Source organism: Salminus brasiliensis, chromosome 16 (assembly GCF_030463535.1).
Source record: "Salminus brasiliensis chromosome 16, fSalBra1.hap2, whole genome shotgun sequence".
Taxonomy (NCBI): Eukaryota; Metazoa; Chordata; class Actinopteri; order Characiformes; family Bryconidae; genus Salminus; species Salminus brasiliensis.
In genome coordinates, this window is record NC_132893.1 from 7,253,275 (window position 1) to 7,275,481 (window position 22,207).

General features: G+C 41.8%; 1 protein-coding gene across 1 annotated transcript; it reads left to right on the forward strand.

Annotated features, from left to right (window-relative positions):
- Nucleotides 1-1,933: 1,933 nt before the first annotated feature.
- LOC140537021 (uncharacterized) lies at nt 1,934-19,115 on the forward strand. Its single transcript, XM_072659166.1, has 18 exons — nt 1,934-1,995; nt 2,106-2,178; nt 2,288-2,330; nt 3,214-3,292; nt 4,833-4,921; nt 6,094-6,240; nt 6,798-6,849; nt 7,984-8,084; nt 8,636-8,721; nt 9,403-9,484; nt 9,589-9,674; nt 11,895-11,982; nt 12,075-12,123; nt 12,377-12,464; nt 13,646-13,746; nt 13,964-14,048; nt 17,924-18,028; nt 18,516-19,115. Exons 1-18 carry the CDS (start codon nt 1,934-1,936, stop codon nt 18,618-18,620), a joined length of 1,521 nt encoding a protein of 506 aa, XP_072515267.1. The 3' UTR covers nt 18,621-19,115.
- The last annotated feature ends 3,092 nt before the right edge of the window (nt 19,116-22,207 follow it).

The window sequence follows — 22,207 nt, forward strand, 5'->3', positions numbered from 1 at the left end:
GTGTCGCGAAGGCTCCAGTTTTAATTTGACATGGTCTCAGACCTTAATTAGCAATCCAGGCCTAAGCAATTCAAATATATCGCTGCTGTTCAATGAAAAACATGTATCTCCATTTTTGTCTGTTTTTGGTTTTGTCCATGGTTTGAACCCTGTAGCTGTTCTGGACACTGTCTAAATAATTCTGGATGAATGGACCAATAGAAATGCTCAAAATGACTTGGAATAAACTCTTAATTTACATTGACTTCCATTCAAAGTTAAGACCGTTTTGGCCTTCTCCTGTAAAGTCGCCATTTCGGAGAGATATGTTTTTCATTGGACAGCGAGAATATATAATATGGGAACAGTCAGCTGAATCAGCTCATCTTCAATTTCAAGCTACATACATTTAATAGTAACACTTATTCAACATGGGTTCTTAGACCCAGTGCAGGTGGTGCTTCTTAGACCCAGTGCAGGTGGTGGGAGACAGGAGGATGACAACCAAGCTGGCATCCATGCTGGAGAACAGCTCCCACCCCATGCATGAGACTCTGGCAGCACTGGGCAGCTCGTTTAGCGACAGACTGCTTCACCCCAAGTGTGTGAAGGAGCGGTATCGCAGGTCCTTCCTTCCTGCTGCCGTCAGACTACACAACCAACACTGCTCCCAGCGGACCACATACACACACACACACACACACTTAACTACACACACATGTTCATGTTCAGGGTATACTATGTGCAATATCCCACCCCCATGTGCAATTAAGAGTCTTTTGCTGTAGATAATATTGTTTATTGCTTTTTTAATTCTTATCTATATTGTGTGTATATAGTGTAAATTATTTATCCAAATTTTTGTAACTGAGTGTCCTGCTATCCCTTTCTGCTGCTACACTGTGAATTTCCCCACTGCGGGACTAATAAAGGACTATCTTATCTTATCTTATCTCTTCCTTTAAGCAACTGTCTAAAGATCTGCAAACACAGGTAATCAATAGCCACAAGGTAGGAGAGGACTATAAGAACAGTGTCGGTTTCTTCAGTGATGACTGTTAATAATAAATGGCAGTTCAGGGGAACTGTGGAGGTCAGGGTGAGATCTGGAAGACTCTGCTTGTATGGAAGAGAACTGCTTGTATGCTGGTAATTCAGGCAAATCAAAACCCGCATAGAACTGCCAAGAACCTGCATGAACAGTTAGCTATGCCAGAGAATTGTGCAAGCAACTTTTATGAAAGTGTCATTAGAAGGATACCTTAGCTTAACATTTGAAGTGTGCTACAGAACATCTGGTCAAGTCACACTAGAGTTTTAGAAACAAGTTCTGTGGACTGATGAAGTCAAAACAGAGCTCCATATTTACCAAAGGTTTGTTCGGGGGGAGGGGAACTGCATTTTACGGAAAGAACACCATGCCAACTGTGAAGCTTGGGGGTGGATCTATCATGTTTTGGGGTTTGTGCGGCTGCCAGTGGCATTGGTAAGACTGCATTAGTGGAATTGGATTTCAGGGAATTCCAGCAAGTCCTAGATGCCAAACCATACTAGAAGGAGTATGGCTTATACAGCAGGGTAAAGATCCAAACACACCTCAGAATCAACCATTTACTACCTGAAGAACCTCAACCCAAAGCTTTTGGAATGGCCCTCACACTCCATGTCACCCTGGATTGGCTAGTCATGGGGCTCCGGTCATTAAGCTTCAAACACCTGCCTCAGAGAACGCATTTCCGTGAACACACCTGTGTGTCCGAGGTAAGCGGAAAAGTCTGTTTACCATTGCCAGGCAACGAGTGGCCTCATCTTACAGGTGCACCAGAGGTCTGTGAATGAATACAGTCCTATGGGCCACCAGGACGTCTGGGAACATTCGCGGCACATTCTTGAGTCCTGCTACTATTTCAAAGGACGCACGTTATTTATCAAAGGCCTTATTTTAGCAACACGTATGGCCCTGGCAAGTGGACACTGGGTTGAGAAGGAGATAGGAGGACTGCCGCCCAGACCGAGGTGAGAAACTGTCTTTGAAGTGTGTAGAGAGGAAGTTACTCTCATGCATCAGTATGACTACATGCCCTTAAAGTGCCTCACTCAGGCATATTTTATGTGTGTATTTACAGGCACGGCCATGCAATCGCAGTGGCTGGAAATATAGCATTTTTGTATGGAGGAGTCTCTACCATGAATTCTGAGGTGCAGAACATCCACAGATCAGAATATCGCTGAAAAATTAAGACGTAGAGATTATTTATTATATTTCACATCATTAAAGTTCACAAATGTGACATGTTATTGTGTTTAGGAAGCTGAGCCTTTATATCTGAATGATTTTTTCATGATTACAGGTAAGCACTTGGTATTAAGCATGTTTGGTGGATATAGCTGCACTTATAGGTTAATTATAGCTGATGCCATAGAACATAGAACCATCTATGGTTCCATTAAGAACTATGGGCCTCATCACCTCACCAAACTGTCCTAAGAATAGTCAGAAATTGCCTCTAATGAACGGTTGATGCATAAGGCCTCAGATTTGTGAAGGGGACGAGGTGGGTTGCATTCCCTGTCCGCTATGTGAAGGCCCCTATCGTATGCAGCCTACTGTAGGAGTGATTTGGGGGGCGCAACTAATGTATCCACAAAAATGTTGACAAGCGAAGCCTCCAGAATAGAGTTCATTTAAATAAAAATGTTCGTTTTTATGATTATAATTGATTAGACCTACAGGCTATTAAGAAGAGTTTACATAGGACAGTCCCCCTGAGGATCCACCCTACCTCGGTTGCAGTCTAGGCTTTGGAACGCAGCTAATGTGAGGGTTCTCAAGTCATTTAACCCCTTATGGACCCTATGGTCCGCCGGTGGGCCAAAAGTTTATTACACACTTCTATTACTAAGGATTAGGCCCACCCTTTAGTTTATGAGTAATATGCTTAGGTGTGTAATAAGCATTGGAGTGTTAAGAGGTTAAAGGTTCTTCACACTCTCTTTTACAAACATGGTTCCTATGGCATCATTTTAGGAACACTTTGAGAGTGTAGTAAAAGCCCAAGCAGTCCGCTGTCTCAGATATATGATGGCAGAGCAAGGCCTACGAAGACCTACCATTGGGAACTAAGTACATGTCTAATTATGTATATGAGTGAGTGGCTACACATGCCTTTTTGAGAATTGTCCCCTAACACTGACCATTCCCCTTTCTTTCTTTCATCCTCGACTGTCCGAAAGTTACTCCTACTCGTGTGACTTGGGAGAACATGCCCCAGAATGGAGTTGTACCTGCAGCCAGAGAAGGCCACACCCTTTGGTAAACAAAAACCATGACCATGAGAATACGACCGACCTACAGTACAGACATTATTTATAGGCTCGTCACATCACTTATTATTTATCAAGTAATCAAGCAATTATTTGAGTTATTTAGTAATACATTTTCAATGGTTTTAGGCCTACTCAAAAAAAGGTTTAACCGAAGATTAACCGAACATACTATTAGGAGTTTCTTAAATATTCTAAAATACTGTAAAAGATAAAAAAGGATGAACACTGCAGCAAAAATGCACAGATCCTCATCAGTTAAAGAAACAGTTCAGAGAATAATCAAATTAGCATGATTTTTCACTTAATCCAGATGCAGTCGATCAGCAAAGACATGCTGGGTAGTTTACAACGAAAGATGCTAGGCTAATGTTGCTAAGGAACGTTGGCTTTAGACTGTCACCAAGCTCATCTGGGTAAAAGCATGAGTAAATCTTAATTTACTAGATTACAAAATCTATCAGGATTTATAAGAGATGTTTTTTGGTGGGATTTAATAAAATGACATTGGTGACTATCTAAGTCAGTTAGTTCGTTAGCGTCATTATGCTAGCAGTTCCTGTTCTAAACTTAAGAATCACAATTCAGTCCTTTCATTCAAGTAACTGCAACAGCCCTTAATATTTACATTATATTACATTATATATTAATTTAACCAAATTCCCTTTATGTCCAAATGTTTGTAGACACCCCTTCAAATGAGTGCATTCAGCTATTTTAAGTTGCACCCATTGCACCCAGATATGCAAATACACACACACACACACACACACACACACACACACAGCTGGTCTAGTCTCTGTAGAGAAGTACTGCCAATAGAATAGGACTCTCTGGAGCAGATAAACATGGACCTATTGGCACCATACTGCCTAATGCCAGGCATGGGGCGGGAGGGGGGGGGGTAATAAAGCCCCCCAGCATTGAGCTGTGGAGCAGTGAAACTGTGTTCTCTGGAATGATGGTTGGTGCTGTATCCAATACTGGGGGTGAAGGCGGGGTGGTGATCATCCAGCATCCTGGCCTCACTAATGCTCTTGTCGCTGAATGCAGTCAATCAAATCCTCACAGCAGTGCTCCAAAATGTAGTAGAATGCCTTCTTCCCGGGACAGTGGAGACAGTGACTCCAACAAATGCAGGATAAACTCTTTTTAAAACTCTTTTTTTTTGATGTCAGAAGAAGCAATGAATGAGCAGGTGTCCAAGTACTTTTGTCCATTTTGTGTACTTACTTAGTTATTTAAGTACATAGTAAATTCCATTTATGTTCAGTATTAAAAGGGGGTTAAGGCAAACCTCTGGACATAGAGTGTGAGAAAAATACAAATGAACATTTCTTCAAATTCAGACAAATGTGGTGTTGCCTGAAAGTTTAGAATCCATCCTTTCAACACAACGTCTCTGCTTGGCCCTTATGAGCTATGAATGCAAAATTATCAAAAAGAAGAAGTGTTTCAAGGCATGTTTGCCACAGGGGCCCCAGGAGGGTTAAAGTTTAAAAATCAAGCATGGCGTCTTTTCTTCGCAGTGTTGTCAAAGGGAAACTCTACTTGTTCGGAGGTTCTTGCCATCCTGAAGCAACAGAATGTCTCCCAGGGGTACACCGTTATGACATTGGTAAGGAACTTTGTCTATTGACACTAATAACAGAGGGAAGTGAACGAAAATACAGTGCAGTCCTGTTTGATGCCTTCACCACTGCAGGTATAAGAGAGTCTAGTCTCAATTCTAGGCTTTTGTCATTTGTCAGTATGAAGACCAGAGCTGTGCCAATGAATGGCAAAGCAACCATTAGGTTAGAAAGCCCTATTCAGATAGGATTAGCTTTACATGGTGGGGGTGGTGGAGTAATGTAACTGTACTACAGGACGCCTGTACAGTTTATGACCGATCCGGCCAAGTGATCTCGGCGTAAATGACGGGGATGGGAATGGCTACTCGATCTTATAACCCACTTATAGTAATGAAACTAGCAGCTAGGCATGTAGCATGTAGGCTGTAGGCCTCTGAGGAGTCCTTTGGCTCGTCTACTGGATTTGACTTGCTGGTTTATAGTGTGTTTAATATCTTATAAATCAGCACCCCCCCCCCCGATGTCAGCTCCCAGCTTCAGGTGTGTGTGTGTGTGTGTGTAGTGGTGCACACTCTAGACTGATATCTGTTGTTGTTACTGGTGTGAAATAACTGCTTTATAGTGGGTGAATGTGATGCTGTGTGTGATTAGGGTTTTTATAGCGCATGTGTGTGTATTAGCATTAGCGTTAGCTTCCACCCGGTTCTGAATGGGTTCTTCAGTGCTGGTTTTAAGAAAGAAAAAGGTGTGCGGTTCTCCCGCTGGTCAAACAGAGCGTTTCAGTTTGTAAAGGTTCAGATATTATAGTCAGTTTTCATGTTCCACTGTAAAATAGCTTCACACGGCAGACCTTCGGAGAACGTCCGCACTGCTACCTGCTGGAAATTATGTCTGTTAATGGTATTATAATATATATATATATATATATATATATAAATATAAATATATATTTTGAGGACACCAGATGGCGCTCGGAAGACTGTGGTTAAAATAAAGAATCGGAACGGGATTTTTAATAAAATAGCCAATCCCCGATCCATTAAAATATTCCTGGATCAACCCCAATCCCGATCCATGGGATCAGACCGGGACATCTCTAATAAAAAGTGCTGAAAATGAAAAATGTCCTAAACATTACAGACTGTATAACCAAAAAATGAAAATAAGTGAAAGTAGGAGTGCTACTTTTTAACAGTCTGTGCCTTCTCGTCCTTAGTAACATTGAAATGGGAGAAGCTGGTCACTGGAGGTGTTTCTCTGAGGTCTCTCAGGCACAGCTCTGTGGCGTTAGGCGATAACATCTACGTGTACGGAGGAATTCTGGATGGAGTACCTACAGACGACCTCATGATGTTCAACACAGGTCCATAACATAACTCTTAATTCTGCTACATTATGGTGTTTAACTGCTAGTGGTGTAGACACTTGCACTAGGGCTGTGGTGATTGGGCCTCTTATGTCTTCATTTGACCCCATTTATTACCAAAGCAATTTTACACCAAAGACTCATGGGTAGCTACAATGATTGGTGTGGTATTTTTAATGAATAAAGAAAAACGAGGGTGTTTATGAGGGCACTTCTGTCGTTGTATCTCTTGGGAAGTTCGGTAACACCCTGCATACACCCACCTTCAACTAGCCCGGCTAGCTCTCAATACTATGATACTATGTTAGGCACCAAGAGGGGGGTTACAATAATATCTGAATTCTGTTACTTATGAACAGTACTCAAAAGTACTTATGATAAAAACAAAAAGGTGAATCTTAGAAAGTACTTTGCTGTCAAAATATGCAGAATCCATTGCTATGGGAACACAAGAAGGCGACCATGCTCCCCTCCTCTACTCTATATTATTGATACTGAATTGCAGTTGTTGATGTTCTTACTAAGCCCAAAGTGTTCTGTGTGACCTCTTGTAGTATCAATGATTTGGACACCAATCAAAACAACTGGGACCTCACCATCTGCAAGGTAACCTTTTATGTTGTGTTTATACTGTTGGGCCATTAAGGAAGGCCTTTCACCCACCCTGCTCCCCAGTAGCCGCCTACCCCTTTTCACTAAACAAATATGTGTGCAACTTGCAGTGCATAAAATCATGCAATTATGTGGCAGCAGCTTCAGGTAATGCTCATATTAACCATCAGAATAGGAAATAGGGAAATCAGGACCTTAGTGATTTTGAAAATGGCATGATTGTTGGCGGCTGGTTTAAGTATTTCTAGACCTGCTGATCTCCTGGGATTTTCAGCACAACAGTCTTTATGAGAATGCTGATGGAAATACCTTGATAATTGAAGAGGTTAACAAAAAATGACCACACTGGTTGGAGCTGACAGAAAGGCTACAGTAACTCCACGTCCAACCTTGAGGCAATTAGGCTACAGCAACAGAAGATTTCACACATCAGGTTCCACTTCTGTCAGCCAAGAACAGAAAGCTGAGACTGCAGTGCTGAGACACAGGCTCACCAACATTGGACAGTGGAGGACTGGAGGAATGTAGCCTGGTCTGATGAAGCTTGATTTCTGCTGAGGCTTACCGATGGTAGATGGTCAGAATTTAGCACCAACAGCATGAATCCATTGATCTGACCTACCTTGCGTCAACAGTTCAGACTGGTGGAGGTGGTGGTGTAATGGTGTGGGGAATGTTTTCTTGACACATTCAGGGCTGTTAATGCCAATCAGTCATTGTTTCAATGCCACAGTTTATTTGAGCAGTGTTGCTGACCAGGTACATCCCTTTCTAACGGCTACTTCCAGCATGATGATGCATCATGTCACAAGCCAAGTCATCTCAAACTGCTTTCATGAACATGACAATGAGTTCAGGGTTCTTCGGTGTTCTTCCCAGTCACCGGATCTGAATCTAATAGAACATCTTTGGGATGTGGCAGAACCGGAGAGTCACAGCATGTAAGGACTCCTGGAAAATCTGCAGGAATTGTGTGATGCATTTATGTCAACATGTACCACAATCTTAGAGGAATGTTGAGAGCAAACGAAATTCTCTACCCAGTAGTGCATTTTCCATTGAGTCATTTTCCTGACTCTGGCTGACTTTTTGTCCTGTGCAACTGTGCTATGAATATTCTGTTTATAGATATAACCACATGTGTGCTGCAGTCAATGAGCAGATCTTCTTGTTTGGTGGGTGTGGAGAGGACGGATCCTACTACAAAGACATTCACATCCTAAATACAGGTAAACTGCAGTAGTTTCCCTTTTTTTTGTAGAAGAAGTCAAATCATGAGTGGATGCAAAAGCTTGAAGCCAAATTGTCATGTCCATATGCTTAAATGTTGGTGGTTTGGTCAGTGCAGCTGCCTGACATGGGCACATTGTGGTTATATTGATACATATTGTGATTACGATTATGCCATAACCCCCTTGGACCCTGTACGTAAGTCCACACGTCATCACTTTTACTAAAGCATTACTTTTATAATTAACACAAAGTTTCATAGGCCCTAAAATAAAGCCCTGTGGGACACCACAAGATATATACTACACCAAGTGGTTACCACATAATTCAAAATAGCTAAATTATGGGACCATGTGAATCATCTGGAAAACTAATCTGATATTTCATTTGCATATCACAGCCTGTTGCAAAAGCCAATATTAACAATTAACAAACAATAAATTGTGCAATTTGAATAAAACCAGCATTATTTGGGGATCAGTTCATTTTTACACAACTGCAGAAAAGCACTAGAGCTTAAGCACACCACTGTGACTCTTCCCCTCCCTAGAGACCCTGGTGTGGCAGAAAAGTGATGTTAAAGGGGAGTCACCTCTGTCCTGCGCTGGACAGACCTTTACAGCTCACCATGACAAGGTCAGCAACATCGGTGCGTTGGCACATTCCTCAGAAAGTCAGTAATACGTGAATTTCAGGGTTTGCCACGTTACAAGCGCTTGTCATTCATACAAGTCATTACCTATATGTCCAAACATGTGGATATATTATTTTGTAGGCTTTTCCTATTGTGTCCACATCTGTAACTTTTTCCTCTACCTTTAGAATTCTCACTGGTCTTCATTTCCACAGCTTATCTTTAGATCCACAGTCTAAACAATGGTAATTAAATGAAGGACATCTTTTATCCAGATGAATTGCTTTAATGATTTACCGCTAAAGGCACTGTGGAAGCCAGCTTCGTCGTTCAAACCCAACATACCCTAAATTGTGAGGCTCAAACTCTTAGCCATTTAACATTCTGTACTCCCTGTCCCCTAATGGTCAAAAATGACCTGTAGATAGAAAAAGTCCAGCTGAAATTTCAAGCTGAATACTTTTGCAAGGCACTGTATATTTGGTTTCATGTGACAAACGTACATGTTGTCGATGACTAACCTTCTGATGACCTTCTAAGGACGCTCCATATGTCCCATTCATCTGGAACAGAACCCCAGGTGGACTCTGCATGCTCTTGGCTGTGGTCTTTGTCCTCTTGTACCCTAAATTTTTGGACGTTGCATAATGATTCATGGTAAAAGTACCCCTTGTTTAACATAGGATATCTACTTGTTTGGGGGAGCGGTCACTGGCCCTGATGGAACTGTCGCCGCAACCAATGAAATCCACAAGCTAAGCATTGGTAAGATATTGGATGTCTATGTGGATGTCACTGCTTGCCTAAAATGTGACTTAGCCCTCAGCTAACAGTCATTCCTCCTCTCTGCTCATTTCACTTATCTCCAGCAAAGATGAAATGGAAGGTGCCTCTGTATGTGGGGATTCCTCCAGCAAGACGCCACGGCCATGTAGCCTTTATTCTTCATAGTCACGTAAGTGTCTGAGCGTGTGTCTCAGAGTAGAGTCTATCCAGTATCTTCAGGGGTTCTCGACAGTCTGGCAGAACCACCACGCAATTTCACCAATGTTCTCTTCTTGGCAGTGAGAAACCTAATAAAATGGGGTTGTTTGGGGTCTGAAACATACACTCGCAGTCTCAAGCAGCCAGTGGACATAATTATATGCTCCTGGTTATAGCACAGAACAATCAGCTGAAAACCATGAGGCTAAAAGACACCTACAAATGCCTTTCATGCAAACTCACATATGGTGAATGTTTAGAAAGGCTCAGTTCTTAGAAAAGAGGCCTTTGTCAATTCTGATGTCATTTGACTCAAGAAGAACAATGGCACAACATGTCATCGCTGTTACACATCGCAACTTTTGTAGCTTTCAATGGAAGGCAATGCAAAAAGATTTTATTCCAAGTCATTTTAGAGCATTTCTATTGGTCCAATTGGTTCTATTGATGGCTGCTTAGGCCAAATGCTGTTGAAATAATAAAAATCGAGGAAAATATAGAGAGCTAAAATACAATTGCAACAAATGGTAGCTTCTTGGGGTCACATAGTCTCCAAAACAACCATCAGGCGCTATCTGCATGCCAACAAGCTGTTTGGGAGGCATGCACGGAAAAAACCTTTTCTCACTCACAATCATAAACGCAAACGTTTGGAGTTTGCTAAGCAGTACTGGAACTTCCACTGGGGCCTTCCACTGTGTGCTTCGGTCAGATTAAACTAAGATAGAGCTTTTTGGGGTCTGGTGTAACACAAGAGCTGAGTATGCAGAAAAGCACCTCATGCCCACTGTGAAATATGAGGGAGGATCAGTGATGCTGTGGGCCTGTTTCTCTTCCAAAGGCACTGGGAACCTTGTTAGGGTGCATGGCATCATGAATGCTTTGAAAACATTTTAAAACAAAATCTGGTGGCTTCTGCCCAAAAGCTGAAGATGGGTCGTCACTGGGTCTTTCAGCAAGATAATGACCCAAAACATATGGCCAAATCTACACAGAAATGGTTCACCACACACAGAATCAAGCTCCTCCCATGGCCATCTCAGTCCCCAGACCTCAACCCCATTGAAAACCTGTGGGGTGAGCTGAAGAGGAGAGTGCAGAGGAGAGGACCCAGGTCGCTGGATGATTTAGAGAGATTGTGCAAAGAGGAATGGTCAAAGATCCCTCTATCTGTATTCTCCCATCTTGTGAAACATTATAAGAGAAGATTAGGTGCTGTTTTGTTGGCAAAAGGGGGTTGTACAAAGTATTAACATCAGGGGTGCCAATAATTGTGGCACACATGATTTGATGTTAAACAATTATTTCTTAATGTGGGATTTTTTTCCTACTGAATAAATTCACTTGAGGTAAAGGTTGGATTTTACCCTTTTTTCCATCGTGGTCCTATATTATTTAGAAAAAAACTCAATTTATTAGAAGCTAAAGAACACATCTTAACCAGGGGTGCCAATAATTATGGAGGGCACTGTATATATATATATAAATGAGGAGACCGGCCACTGGTTGAACTATGAATGAGAGTCCACATAATGCTCAACATGGCATCTGTTTATGGATAGGTCTCGCCTTTCAACTAAATGAGCCAAAATCAGCTTGCTGGTTACATTGCAAGTGGAGGAACCCCCCTCGATGTGGAGATTTGCGCAAGCGCAGTAGACAGAGCGAGCTGCAAAATGTACTTTAAGCCATAATTTGACCTTCAGTTTTCAGCATTTTGGCCTTTTCCCACTCAAAGAGATTGAAACCTGATCTTGTATGACTGGAAATGACTGAAAACATCCCTCAGGCATTGCAAAGATATCCGCGGAGTGAACAGTCTTTGACTCGACTCACCTGTCAACTGCTAGGTTTAGTAGGTTGGTTAGAGCGGGGAAATCAGCCAACTGTTCTGGACTCCAGCCCCCCATTGTCCACCCCTGGACTGTAGGGTCTTTGTAATAAAGAGGAAACTCATAGTGTCATTGATGTGAAGCACTAAAAGCTATTTCAGTACTCCTGGTGCTCCCTTGTGGAGAATATTTAGTGATTTGCTAAATGTGAGCAAGTAAGTAAGTTACAAGCCAAGTCAGTGCCTTTACAACTGCCAGATACAAGGTTTCTGCACAACAACGATGATATAATCATTATTTATTTACTCGTCAGCTATAAGAGAATATATCTTACATTTTGAAATATTTCTTTTCTACAGATGTATGTATTTGGAGGCAAAAATGATGAACAGGAATTGAATGACTTGAAGATAATGAAATTAATAAACCCATCAGAGAGACAGCCAGGTAAGAGGCCTTCAACACTGCTCGATATCATGCACCATAATCTATGGTTGTTTTTGTTTTTTTAACCCATATTCATTATGTTCTTCATACAGTTATGAAAGAGATTCTCTCTGAATTTGGGCTTCAGGGAGTCAGTAACGGGTAAGCACCCTTCAATTTCAGATTAGAAAATCCAAACCCTATCTTCTTCAGGTCAATCACAGGAAGTGTTCAGCTCCTTCTTATTAATAATAGTGATAGCAGATGGAGTCAGAATGATGTCATTACCTGGAACTGAACCCCACCCTTCTTCTTTCATGCAACTGTGAACATGAAGTCCTAGTTTCATTCTCAGTTTCATGCGAGAGCTATTTTCTGCCACCTAAATTGAATACATGTGTGTGCATCTGTCCAGATTTGTACCAACAAAGGTTCCCAATGTAAAGTACGAGCTGAGTGAGACTCCACTAATCGCGAAGATGGAGAGATCGGAGTCGACACAGGTGACTTAACCGTTTTCTAATGAGGTTCCATAACTCCATGCTTCCTGTAATAAAACATACTACATGGCCCATATTTATCATTTTTGGTACACTATATTGAGAAAAGTATTGGGACACCTGCACAGGCATTGTTTCTTCTGAAATCAATGGTATTCAAAAGTAGAGTTTATCCTGCTTTTGTTGGAGTAACTGTCTCTGCTGTCCTGGAAAGGCTTTCTACTTGATTTTGGAGCATTGCTTTGAGGATTTGGTTGCATTTAGCGATAAGAGTGTTAGTGAGGTCCCGATGTGGGATGATCACCATGATCACCAACTAACCTTCACATTGACTTTCACACATACTGTACACACATACTGTATCCCTCTACAAAAACAGTTCTTTATGGAACCACAAACGGTTCTTCAATGGCAGTGTTTCACAACCCTGCTCCTGGAGGCAACAAATCCTGCACATTTTAGTGGACTCCCGGCTTTAACACCATAGCTCATGTGTTCTGGTTCCGCCGTGTTATTAATGATGCATCAGGATGTGACTTGTGTGGATTGAGGGCAGCCGAATGTCCCAGAATGCATTATGCGCCACGCTGCTGTTCCAATTGCTGTCCTTGGGATTTGGAACTTGCCAAGTCAGTACTAGCAAGTACGCCAGTCCGAACTTGAGAATCCCCTCCAGAAAGGCCTTATTAGCGAACTGATTAGTTGAAGGGGACTTTCCTTAGTAGAAGACAAAGCAACTAATGTGCAGGGCCAGGTGCCTCCAGGACCAGCCTTGAAAAACACTGTTCTAGGTCACCATTTACCCCCTTAAACAGCCTATGGGCCGCCAGCGGTCCGAATGTGTTATTACCACCTTCTATTACCAAAGAATAGCCCCACCAGTTTGTACAGAAGTCCATGTAGTTACTGAGTAATACACCTTAGTGTATAATAAGCATATGTTGGAGGGTTAAGAGGTTAAAGAACCAGTTGTTGCACCTTAATTTTTAAGAGCGTACTGTGATATCATCGTTTTTGCCATATTGCCCACCCCTAGCAACATGTCTATACTTCTCACTATATCAGGAACTTGTTTTTTTCTATTTCTTTTTTAAAAAAGAGCTATACAATCTCATGATATAATATCAGGCTTATCAGGCAGATCTAGTCAATGTATTTCAAAACTGCTGGTTTACATTGTTCAGCCCACAGGCCATCGAGATTTCGCCGCAGTTCGTGATGAGGCAATGACCATGATCCACAGAGCTTTTGCAATTTTGGACGAGGAGTTCCGCAAACTAGACAGGTACAGAACAGATGCAAATGAACCAGGTGAAAGTTAAATGCAGGTTAACAGGATAACAGGTTAGTCGGCACTTGGTAAAGAGCCAGCTTTCATTTCATTTGAGACATTGCTGAAGTTCTGAAAAGGTCTGCCAGTCCAGTCTATTCATGTGTGCTTCCCTCTTGCAGAAGGTTGTGCAAGATTTGACAAGCAGTGTTTCTTTTTTCTCTGGAAATAGAGAAAAGTCTGAGCTTTCACAAGCAGTAAAAGCACTGCAGTGTGAGCGACAGGCCTACAATGAGCATCACCAGAGGCAGACACAGGTGAGTTTTCATTGTATTTGTGGACAAATGGAAGCAGAGCAGCTTAGATTTACTGTGGTGAACTCAGTAACATGTTTGAGTAACATGGCCTAAGTGCAGAAGTGGGAAGCAACAAAGTAAAAGTACTTGGTTACTGTACTTAAATATTGTCCAGATACTTCAAAAATTGACTGAAGTATTTCTTTAACTACGTTTTCTTATGTAGTTAAAATCCTGCATTCAATAATCTATCACCTCAGTCCACATGCTTCTTTCACTTTCAGTGACGGTTCTGTATCTCTCAGCATGTCCAGAAATGCATGTGTAACGCGAGTCCAACGTGAGGGATGGCTTAAATTGTGAATTCCACTAGCCAAGTGGATCGGGTATTGACAATGCCAACCTCGGCGGCGGTGGTGTTGCCGACCTCATCTGATAACTCGTCCTCTCTACTGGATAGCAGGCTAACGCTAGCCCTCAGCGACATGTATACAACGTAGATATGGCAGCAAGGGGCATTACCTGTGTTACGACATTATGACATTATGTATATTCCTAATATTGTGTAGGTCCCCCTTATGTTTCAAAAACTCTGATCCATAAAATCATAGACTCTCCAAGACTGGAGACAGTAGCAGCAGATACTTTAAGTTCTGTAAGATGCGTAACAGGGCCTTAATGAGCCTTGAGTGCCCATTACCCTGTTGCTGGTCCACCAGCTGACCTTCACCACCAGCACTTCTGGTAAGTACTGACCACAGCATACCAGGAACACCCCACAAGACTTGTCTGATGTTTTAAAAATGCTCTGACCCAATCATCTAGACATAACAATTGGGCCCTTGTCAAACTCAGGTTCGCTCAGGTTCTTAAGGTTTCCCATGTTCCAACACGTCACCTTCAAGAACTGACTGTTCACTTGATGCCTAATATGTGTACCCCACCCCGTAACAAGTGCCATTCGTAATAAGATCATCAGTGCTGTTAACTTCACCTGTCAGTGGTTATGTATGTATGTATATATATATATATATATATATATATATATATATATATATATATATATATATACAGTCATGCCCGAAAGTATTCATAGCCCTGTCAAAGTTTGACTTAAATTTACTTTTATTTAACCAGAAATTATATTTTTGCCTGGAAATGACACAGGCATCTCCCAGTAGATAACACGATGATGTACAAGAGGCATCATTGTGGGAAAAAATATTTCTCAGCTTTTATACACATTTGAACAAAAAGTGGCATGTCCAAAATTATTCATACCCTTCTCAATAATTAATAGAAAAGCCTTTATTGGCTATTACAGCAATCAAACGCTTCCTGTAATTGCTGACCAGCTTTTTGCATGTCTCCACTGGTATTTTTGCCCATTCATCTTTAGTGATGAGCTCCAACTCTTTGAGGTTCGAGGGTCTCCTTGCCATCACCCTGATCTTTAGCTCCCTCCACAGATTCTCAATTGGATTCAAGTCAGGACTCTGGCTGGGCCACTGCAAAACATTAATGTTTTTGTCTGCTAACCATTTCTTCACCACTTTGGCTGTGTGTTTTGGGTCGTTGTCGTGCTGAAATGTCCACCGGTTCCCAAGGCCAAGTTTCTCTGCAGACTGCCTGATGTTGTTGTTGAGAATCTTGATGTATTGCTCTTTTTTCATGGTGCCATTTACTGCGATCAAGTTCCCTGGTCCATTGGCTGAAAAACACCCCCAAAACATTAGGTTCCCACCACCATGTTTGACAGTGGGGATGGTGTTCTTAGGGTTGAAGGCTTCTCCTTTTTCACGCCAAATGGTGCACACATCATTGTGGCCAAACAATTCAATTTTTGTTTCATCTGACCATAAAACAGAACACCAGAAGTCTTCTTCTTTGTCCAGATGAGCATTTGCAAAGGTCAAGCGGGCTTTTGTGTGCCTTTTCTGGAGAAGTGGTGTCCTCCTTGGCCTGCGTCCGTGGAACCCAGCAGTGTGCAGTGTCCGTTGAACTGTCTGCCTTGAGATGTCGCCACCAGCAGAGTCCAGATTCACCAGGATGGCCTTGGTGGTGATCCTTGGATTTTTCTTCACCTCTCTCACTATTCTCCTGGCCAGCACAGGTGTCACTTTTGGCTTCCGACCACATCTTCTGAGATTTTCCACAGTGCGGAACTTCTTGTATTTTTTAATAATACTTTGCACTGTAGCCACTGGAACTTGAAAACATTTTGATATGGCTTTATAGCCCTTTCCTGACTTGTGAGCGGCCACAATGCACAGCCGCAGGTCCTTAGTGAGCTCCTTTGTCTTAGCCATGACTGTCCACAAACCAACTGCAGAGAGCTGCTGTTTTTCTCCTGTTGAGTTGATTAAAACAGCTGTTCCCAATGAATCAGGGTAATTAGGATGCTTTAAAACAGCTTGGACTATTTGGAATGGTATAGAACTTTGGATTTTCCCATATACTGTGACAGTTTTCAAAGGGTATGAATAATTTTGGACATGCCACTTTTTGTTCAAATGTGTATAAAAGCTGAGAAATACTTTTTCCCACAATGATGCCTCTTGTACATCATCGTGCTATCTCCTGGGAGATGCCTGTGTCGTTTCAAGGCAAAAATATAACTTCTGGTTAAATTAAAGTAAATTTAAGTCAAACTTTGCCAGGGGTATGAATACTTTCGGGCATGACTGTATATATATATATATATATATACATATATATATATATAAAAAGGTAAAGGTGCACGTATTTGTCACTGTACAGTATATACACTGTACAGCGAAATGCGTCCTCCGCATTTAACCCATCTGTGGTAGTGAACACACACACACACACACTAGTGAACTAGGGGCAGTGAGTACACACACCCAGAGCGGTGGGCAGCCAACTCCAGCGCCCAGGGACCGCTGAGCCACCACTGCCCATTTTTATATATATATATATATATATATATATATATATATATATATATATATATATATATATATATATATATATATATATATATATATAAATGGGCAGTGGTGGCTCAGCGGTTAGAGCGCCGGGCTATCAATAACAGTGTTGTGGGTTCGATTCCCAGGCTCTGTTGGGCCCTTGAGCAAGGCCCTTTACCCTCTCTGCTCCCTGGGCGCTGGAGTTGGCTGCCCACAGCTCTGGGTGTGTGTACTCACTGCCCCTAGTTCACTAGTGTGTGTGTGTGTGTGTTCACTACCACAGATGGGTTAAATATATATATATATATATATATATATATATATATATATATATATATATATATATATACAGTATATACAGTTGGAGTTAGTGGAGTTTTAATTTTTGCTGTACAAAAAGCTAACACTAAAAGTCATGATTTTGCCCATGATGCTGCAGTTCTAGCATAAACCAATAATAACTGAATGCCATTGCTGTTTACATCAGTGTTTCCCAACCCTGCCCTGCACATTATAGTGCTTTTCCTGCTCCCAACACACCTGGTTCAACTAATCGGCTCATTAACAAGCCCTTTCAGAATTGAGTGGCTTCAGGACCTGGGTTAAGAAACAACGTTTTTAGGAGTTTAGGAGTGTGTACTTTTATACTTTTACCTGAGTACAAAGTTTCAAGTTTTATTTTTTTAGCCAGGATACAAGTACTTTTACTTAACACTTGTACTTCTGCCACTTCGGCCTAAATATAGGCGCAAGGTCCCTAAAGTGCCTAAAGTTCTCCTTTCATTTTATTGATGAAACAGCCTAAAGTGTGTCTCTATAATCACTGAAACAGTTTGTCATACTATCTAAATGTGATTTCTTCTACCTGGGCCATTTCAGAATGTTCTTTAAAAAAATTCTATGCCTGATGAAAAAAAAAACAATGGGTGAAGGAAGTTGGCTTTTGTGGCTCTGGTTGAACAGGAACTTCAGGAAATGCTGGAGAGGCACAGAGCTCAGAACGAGGCCTGGCTGCGAGCTCGCGCAGAGGAGAACGACAAGGAGAGGAAGGAGCTGTGTAAACTCAGGGTGTGTAACCGCAAACAGTTACTGACGACGTGCTGTGGCCATGTTTCGCTGGAGGCCTTCTATTTATACGCCTTAACGTCTGACTTGTCAGACAATGACGCTTGGGCCTCAGCAATTACACTCCTCTGCATTTGCAGTGGGCCTCAACCCTTGTGCAGTCTTAACATTTGGTATGCTCCCCTTGTCCTAAGAGTCGAAAATGACCCCATGACAATCTGTGTACGCTGGCAGTGAACAGCTTTCATGGAGATGTTGCATCTTCTGTAATGTTGGCTCATTCTAGAGAAAGTCATTCAATTTTTCAGTCAAGCTGAAAAAACATCCCCCTTCATTGGGGAGGTGGGCTCTCTGACTAGGTCATTTTAGACCCCCGTGAGGGTTTATGGTCCAGTACTCTAGAAACCAGTTCTCCAGCATTGGTTGTGCAGGGTTTCCGTTGAGGTGTGCCGCCATGAACCTGTGTTTGTTGTGGATGCTTTGTATACAGGAGGAGGTGCTTCACGAGCAGGAGAAGCTGAAAGAAGAGCAGTGCAACATCCAAAAACGCAGCGAGCACCTCCTGTCCATTATGCAGCAGTTCAAAGGCATGTGAAGACACTGTCTCCATGGCAACCGGAAGGAGGAGAGGGGCAGAGTTTTGTTTTCCATCGCACTTCTTTGCTGTCATTGCTGTGCCTGTGAGCATGTTCATCCGCGGGACCCCTTTGTGTTCTTTTAATCACTCTAGACACGCATGTGTAGAGGGTGTATTTGCATAATAGCATTGTATTGTATTTGTGTTGTACACAGTGAAAGAGAGAGAGAGGGAGCGAGAGAGGGGCACCTGTAACACCAGGGCCTTACGTAACCGAACTAAGCTAGTCTGACAGCGTGTGCATGCTTTAGTCTGTACTGGGGGGAAAACTACAGGCCCAGGACTTCTGACGCAAGGCCCAAAAGGACAAGGATGAGGACTGCTAAACTGGCTGTCTGTGTTTTCTTCCTTTGAAAACTCATCTGCATGCTGAGGTTCGAGTGTGTGAATGAAAATGCTTCTGAAAATAGAATAAACTGACTGTGAACGGGTTCCCCTGAATGCATCTCAACACAAAGGCGGCGGTAGAGCGCGATCTCTCTATCAGTAGGGATGATCTTACCACTAAGATGCTTTGAGGAAACTGGGCCTTTATCAGTGCTAGAAGTGTGAACTGTAGCCAGTCTACATTGCATTGCCTTGAAGATGAATTCCTCCAATTTTCACCCTAATTTCTGACCAATTTAACGGTTTAGATGTAAACAGAGTCATTCAGAGTGGGTTGGTGTGAAATGGTTCCTTGTAGAGATGTATCTATACAAACTAGCTAAGGGTATTTTCTGAGTAAGCAGTGAAGTACGTTAGTAAGTCACTCTGGAGAAAAGCATCTGCTAAATGCCTTCAGGGTTTTGAGAGGAACTGGGGACCACTATAGTATAATGTCTACTATAACCATAACAAATATTATAACGTTGTCACGTTTTCATGTTTGCTGCGATTACAGCTCAGCCACCAAAACAATAGATTATCACAACGTCGTAACAATGTTGTCACTATGTAATCGTGAAGTACGTTTGTATATTACATGTTAAACATGGTAAAATAATGGTAATTGTTTCTATTCAAATGTTCTTTGGGCAATATTTCGGCTTACAAGACCCTGCATGTACCTCTCCACCATACCAAGGTTGATATATATATATATATATATATATATATATATATATATATATATATATATATATATATATTTCAGATCATGGAGTCATTTTCTGAGATGTAGCTTTTAGAAAGATTAAACTCATTAGGTTCTGCTTCCATTCACTCACCCCTGTATTACGATTATTGCACTTCTGACTTATTATGTTTTACACCAAAACACTTTCAGCTCTTGTTTACACCTGAACCATTACATTCGGCAGGACTTTCAAACAATCAGTGGAAACATACTGGTATTGGTTACAGGTTATTAAGGTTTGACATCTACATTGTATTCAATATGCTGTATTTGTAATTGTCTACAAATAAAGCTTTTATTTCTTCACAATGCTACTCCAGGTGTATGCAGTGCCAGTTTCAACGTTCTCAGATATTGGCGTAGGCCTACAGTTCCCATATCAGCTGCTGCGCTAGTTCAAAACAACTGCCGTTAAAACTACACTCTGTAAAACGATTGTGACACGATTACGCTGTGACAACATTGTGACAACGTATTGTTTCAGAGACTGAACCGTAATCGCAGCACAGCAATTACTTCATGACAACATTGTTACAACGTTGTGATAATCTGTTGTTTGGGTGCCCAGCGAAAAATATGGTAACGTTGTGACAATGTTATAGCAACCTATTGTTTCGTTGACTGAGCTGTAATCCCATCAAACACAGTTGTTGGGACAATGTTGTGACAACCTATTGTTTTGTTAACTGAGCTGTAATCCGGGTAAGCACAATTGTTGGGACAATGTTGTGACAACCTATTGTTTCGGTGACTGAGCTGTAATCCCAGCAAACACAGTTGTTATTTTAACATTTTAACAATGTTATAACAACCTACTGTTTTGTTAACTGAGCTGTAATCCCAGCAAACACAGTTATCTTATTTTAACGTTGTGACAATGTTATGATAACCTATTGTTTTGGAGACTGAGCCGTAATCCCAACAAACACAGTTACATTCTGACAACGTTGTTTTTCTACATTGTCACATTGTTGAAATGTAATTCCTCATTTCATGTATTGTGTATCGGCACTACATAAAAAAATATCGGATATTGGTGTAGGCCCACAGTTCCCATATCAGTGCTGCGCTAGTTCAAAACAACTGCCGTTAAAACTACACTCTGTGAAACATGACTTATGCTTAATCGTATAAAGAACCATCGCATTTACTGAAGAACCCTCTTTTTAAAGTGTCCTACTGTAATACCTGGCTTATAATTTTCTAATTATCATAGAAACTATAATATTTAGTCGCACACCACAATTTAATACTGAAAATAGCATTTATCGAATCAGCTCCATTCAGTAAAGCTCTGTGAATGAATATCCTGCTAAAAAAGAGCCTGTCCAGCTTAAACTTGGTCAAGTTGGTTGACCAGTTTAGCTCTTGACCGGCATAGGATGAGATTTTATTCGAGTTTGATGGTGTAACTGATCTATCGGCATAACCACCATGATCTACATGACTAGACAACCAGTACGGCCAGCCTGATCATGCTGGTCCACTAGTATGACCAGCTTGACGACACCAGCTCGGTCAGGTTGGTCGTGCTGATAAACCAGCTAGTCCATCACACTAATATGAAAATATACGCCACGCTGGTCAAGAGCTGATCTGGTTTACCATCATAACCAACTTGATGAGACTAGACAACCAGTACGGCCAGTATGACCAGCTTGGCGACACCAGCTCGGTCAGGTTGGTCGTGCTGATAAACCAGCTAGTCCATCACACTAATATGAAAATATACGCCACGCTGGTCAAGAGCTGATCTGGTTTACCATCATAACCAACTTGATGAGACTAGACAACCAGTACGGCCAGTATGACCAGCTTGACGACACCAGCTCGGTCCGTTTGGTCGTGCTGATAAACCAGCTAGTCCATCACACTAATATGAAAATATACCCCACGCTGGTCAAGAGCTGATCTGGTTTACCAGAATAGGGTATGTTGTCACCTGGATGCCCAGCTTTCCAACCACCTTGCCCTTTCCCAGACCAGCTTAGATCAACGCCTGAAAGTGGTCCTACACTAAATTGTACTGCATGACATTGCAGATGTCAAACAGGAGATGATTTATCTTCAAAATGACATGCAATATTAAATGGATGGCATCTTCACAGTCAATCATGTCCACACTAGTCTGAGCGGACAGTGACTAACCCAGTGTTTCTGTATACAACAGAACTGGCTCCATTCAGTGAAGCTATACTCTGTGAATGACTTTTGCAGAATTAAGCAAGAAGTATTTTTTCCAAGTTACAACACACACACACACACACATCCCTGTCGCAGTGTCTGCGCAAAAACACACAATTTTGCCCTCAAGTTTGGAGCCGATGGAAAAAAATGTACACCGCCTCACTATTTCGCAGGAAGGCTGGGCCCGTTGCGCCAGATCGCGGCCAACAGTGGAGCACTATTTCGCCGAGCGAGAGGGGAG

Bases quoted from the DNA above. Each gene is read 5' to 3' on its own strand.
- LOC140537021 (XM_072659166.1), top strand. From the start codon at position 1,934: ATGGCCCTGGCAAGTGGACACTGGGTTGAGAAGGAGATAGGAGGACTG. The intron at 11,983-12,074 runs GTAAGAGGCCTT...TTCTTCATACAG, and splicing joins CCCATCAGAGAGACAGCCAG to TTATGAAAGAGATTCTCTCT. The intron at 12,124-12,376 runs GTAAGCACCCTT...GCATCTGTCCAG, and splicing joins CTTCAGGGAGTCAGTAACGG to ATTTGTACCAACAAAGGTTC.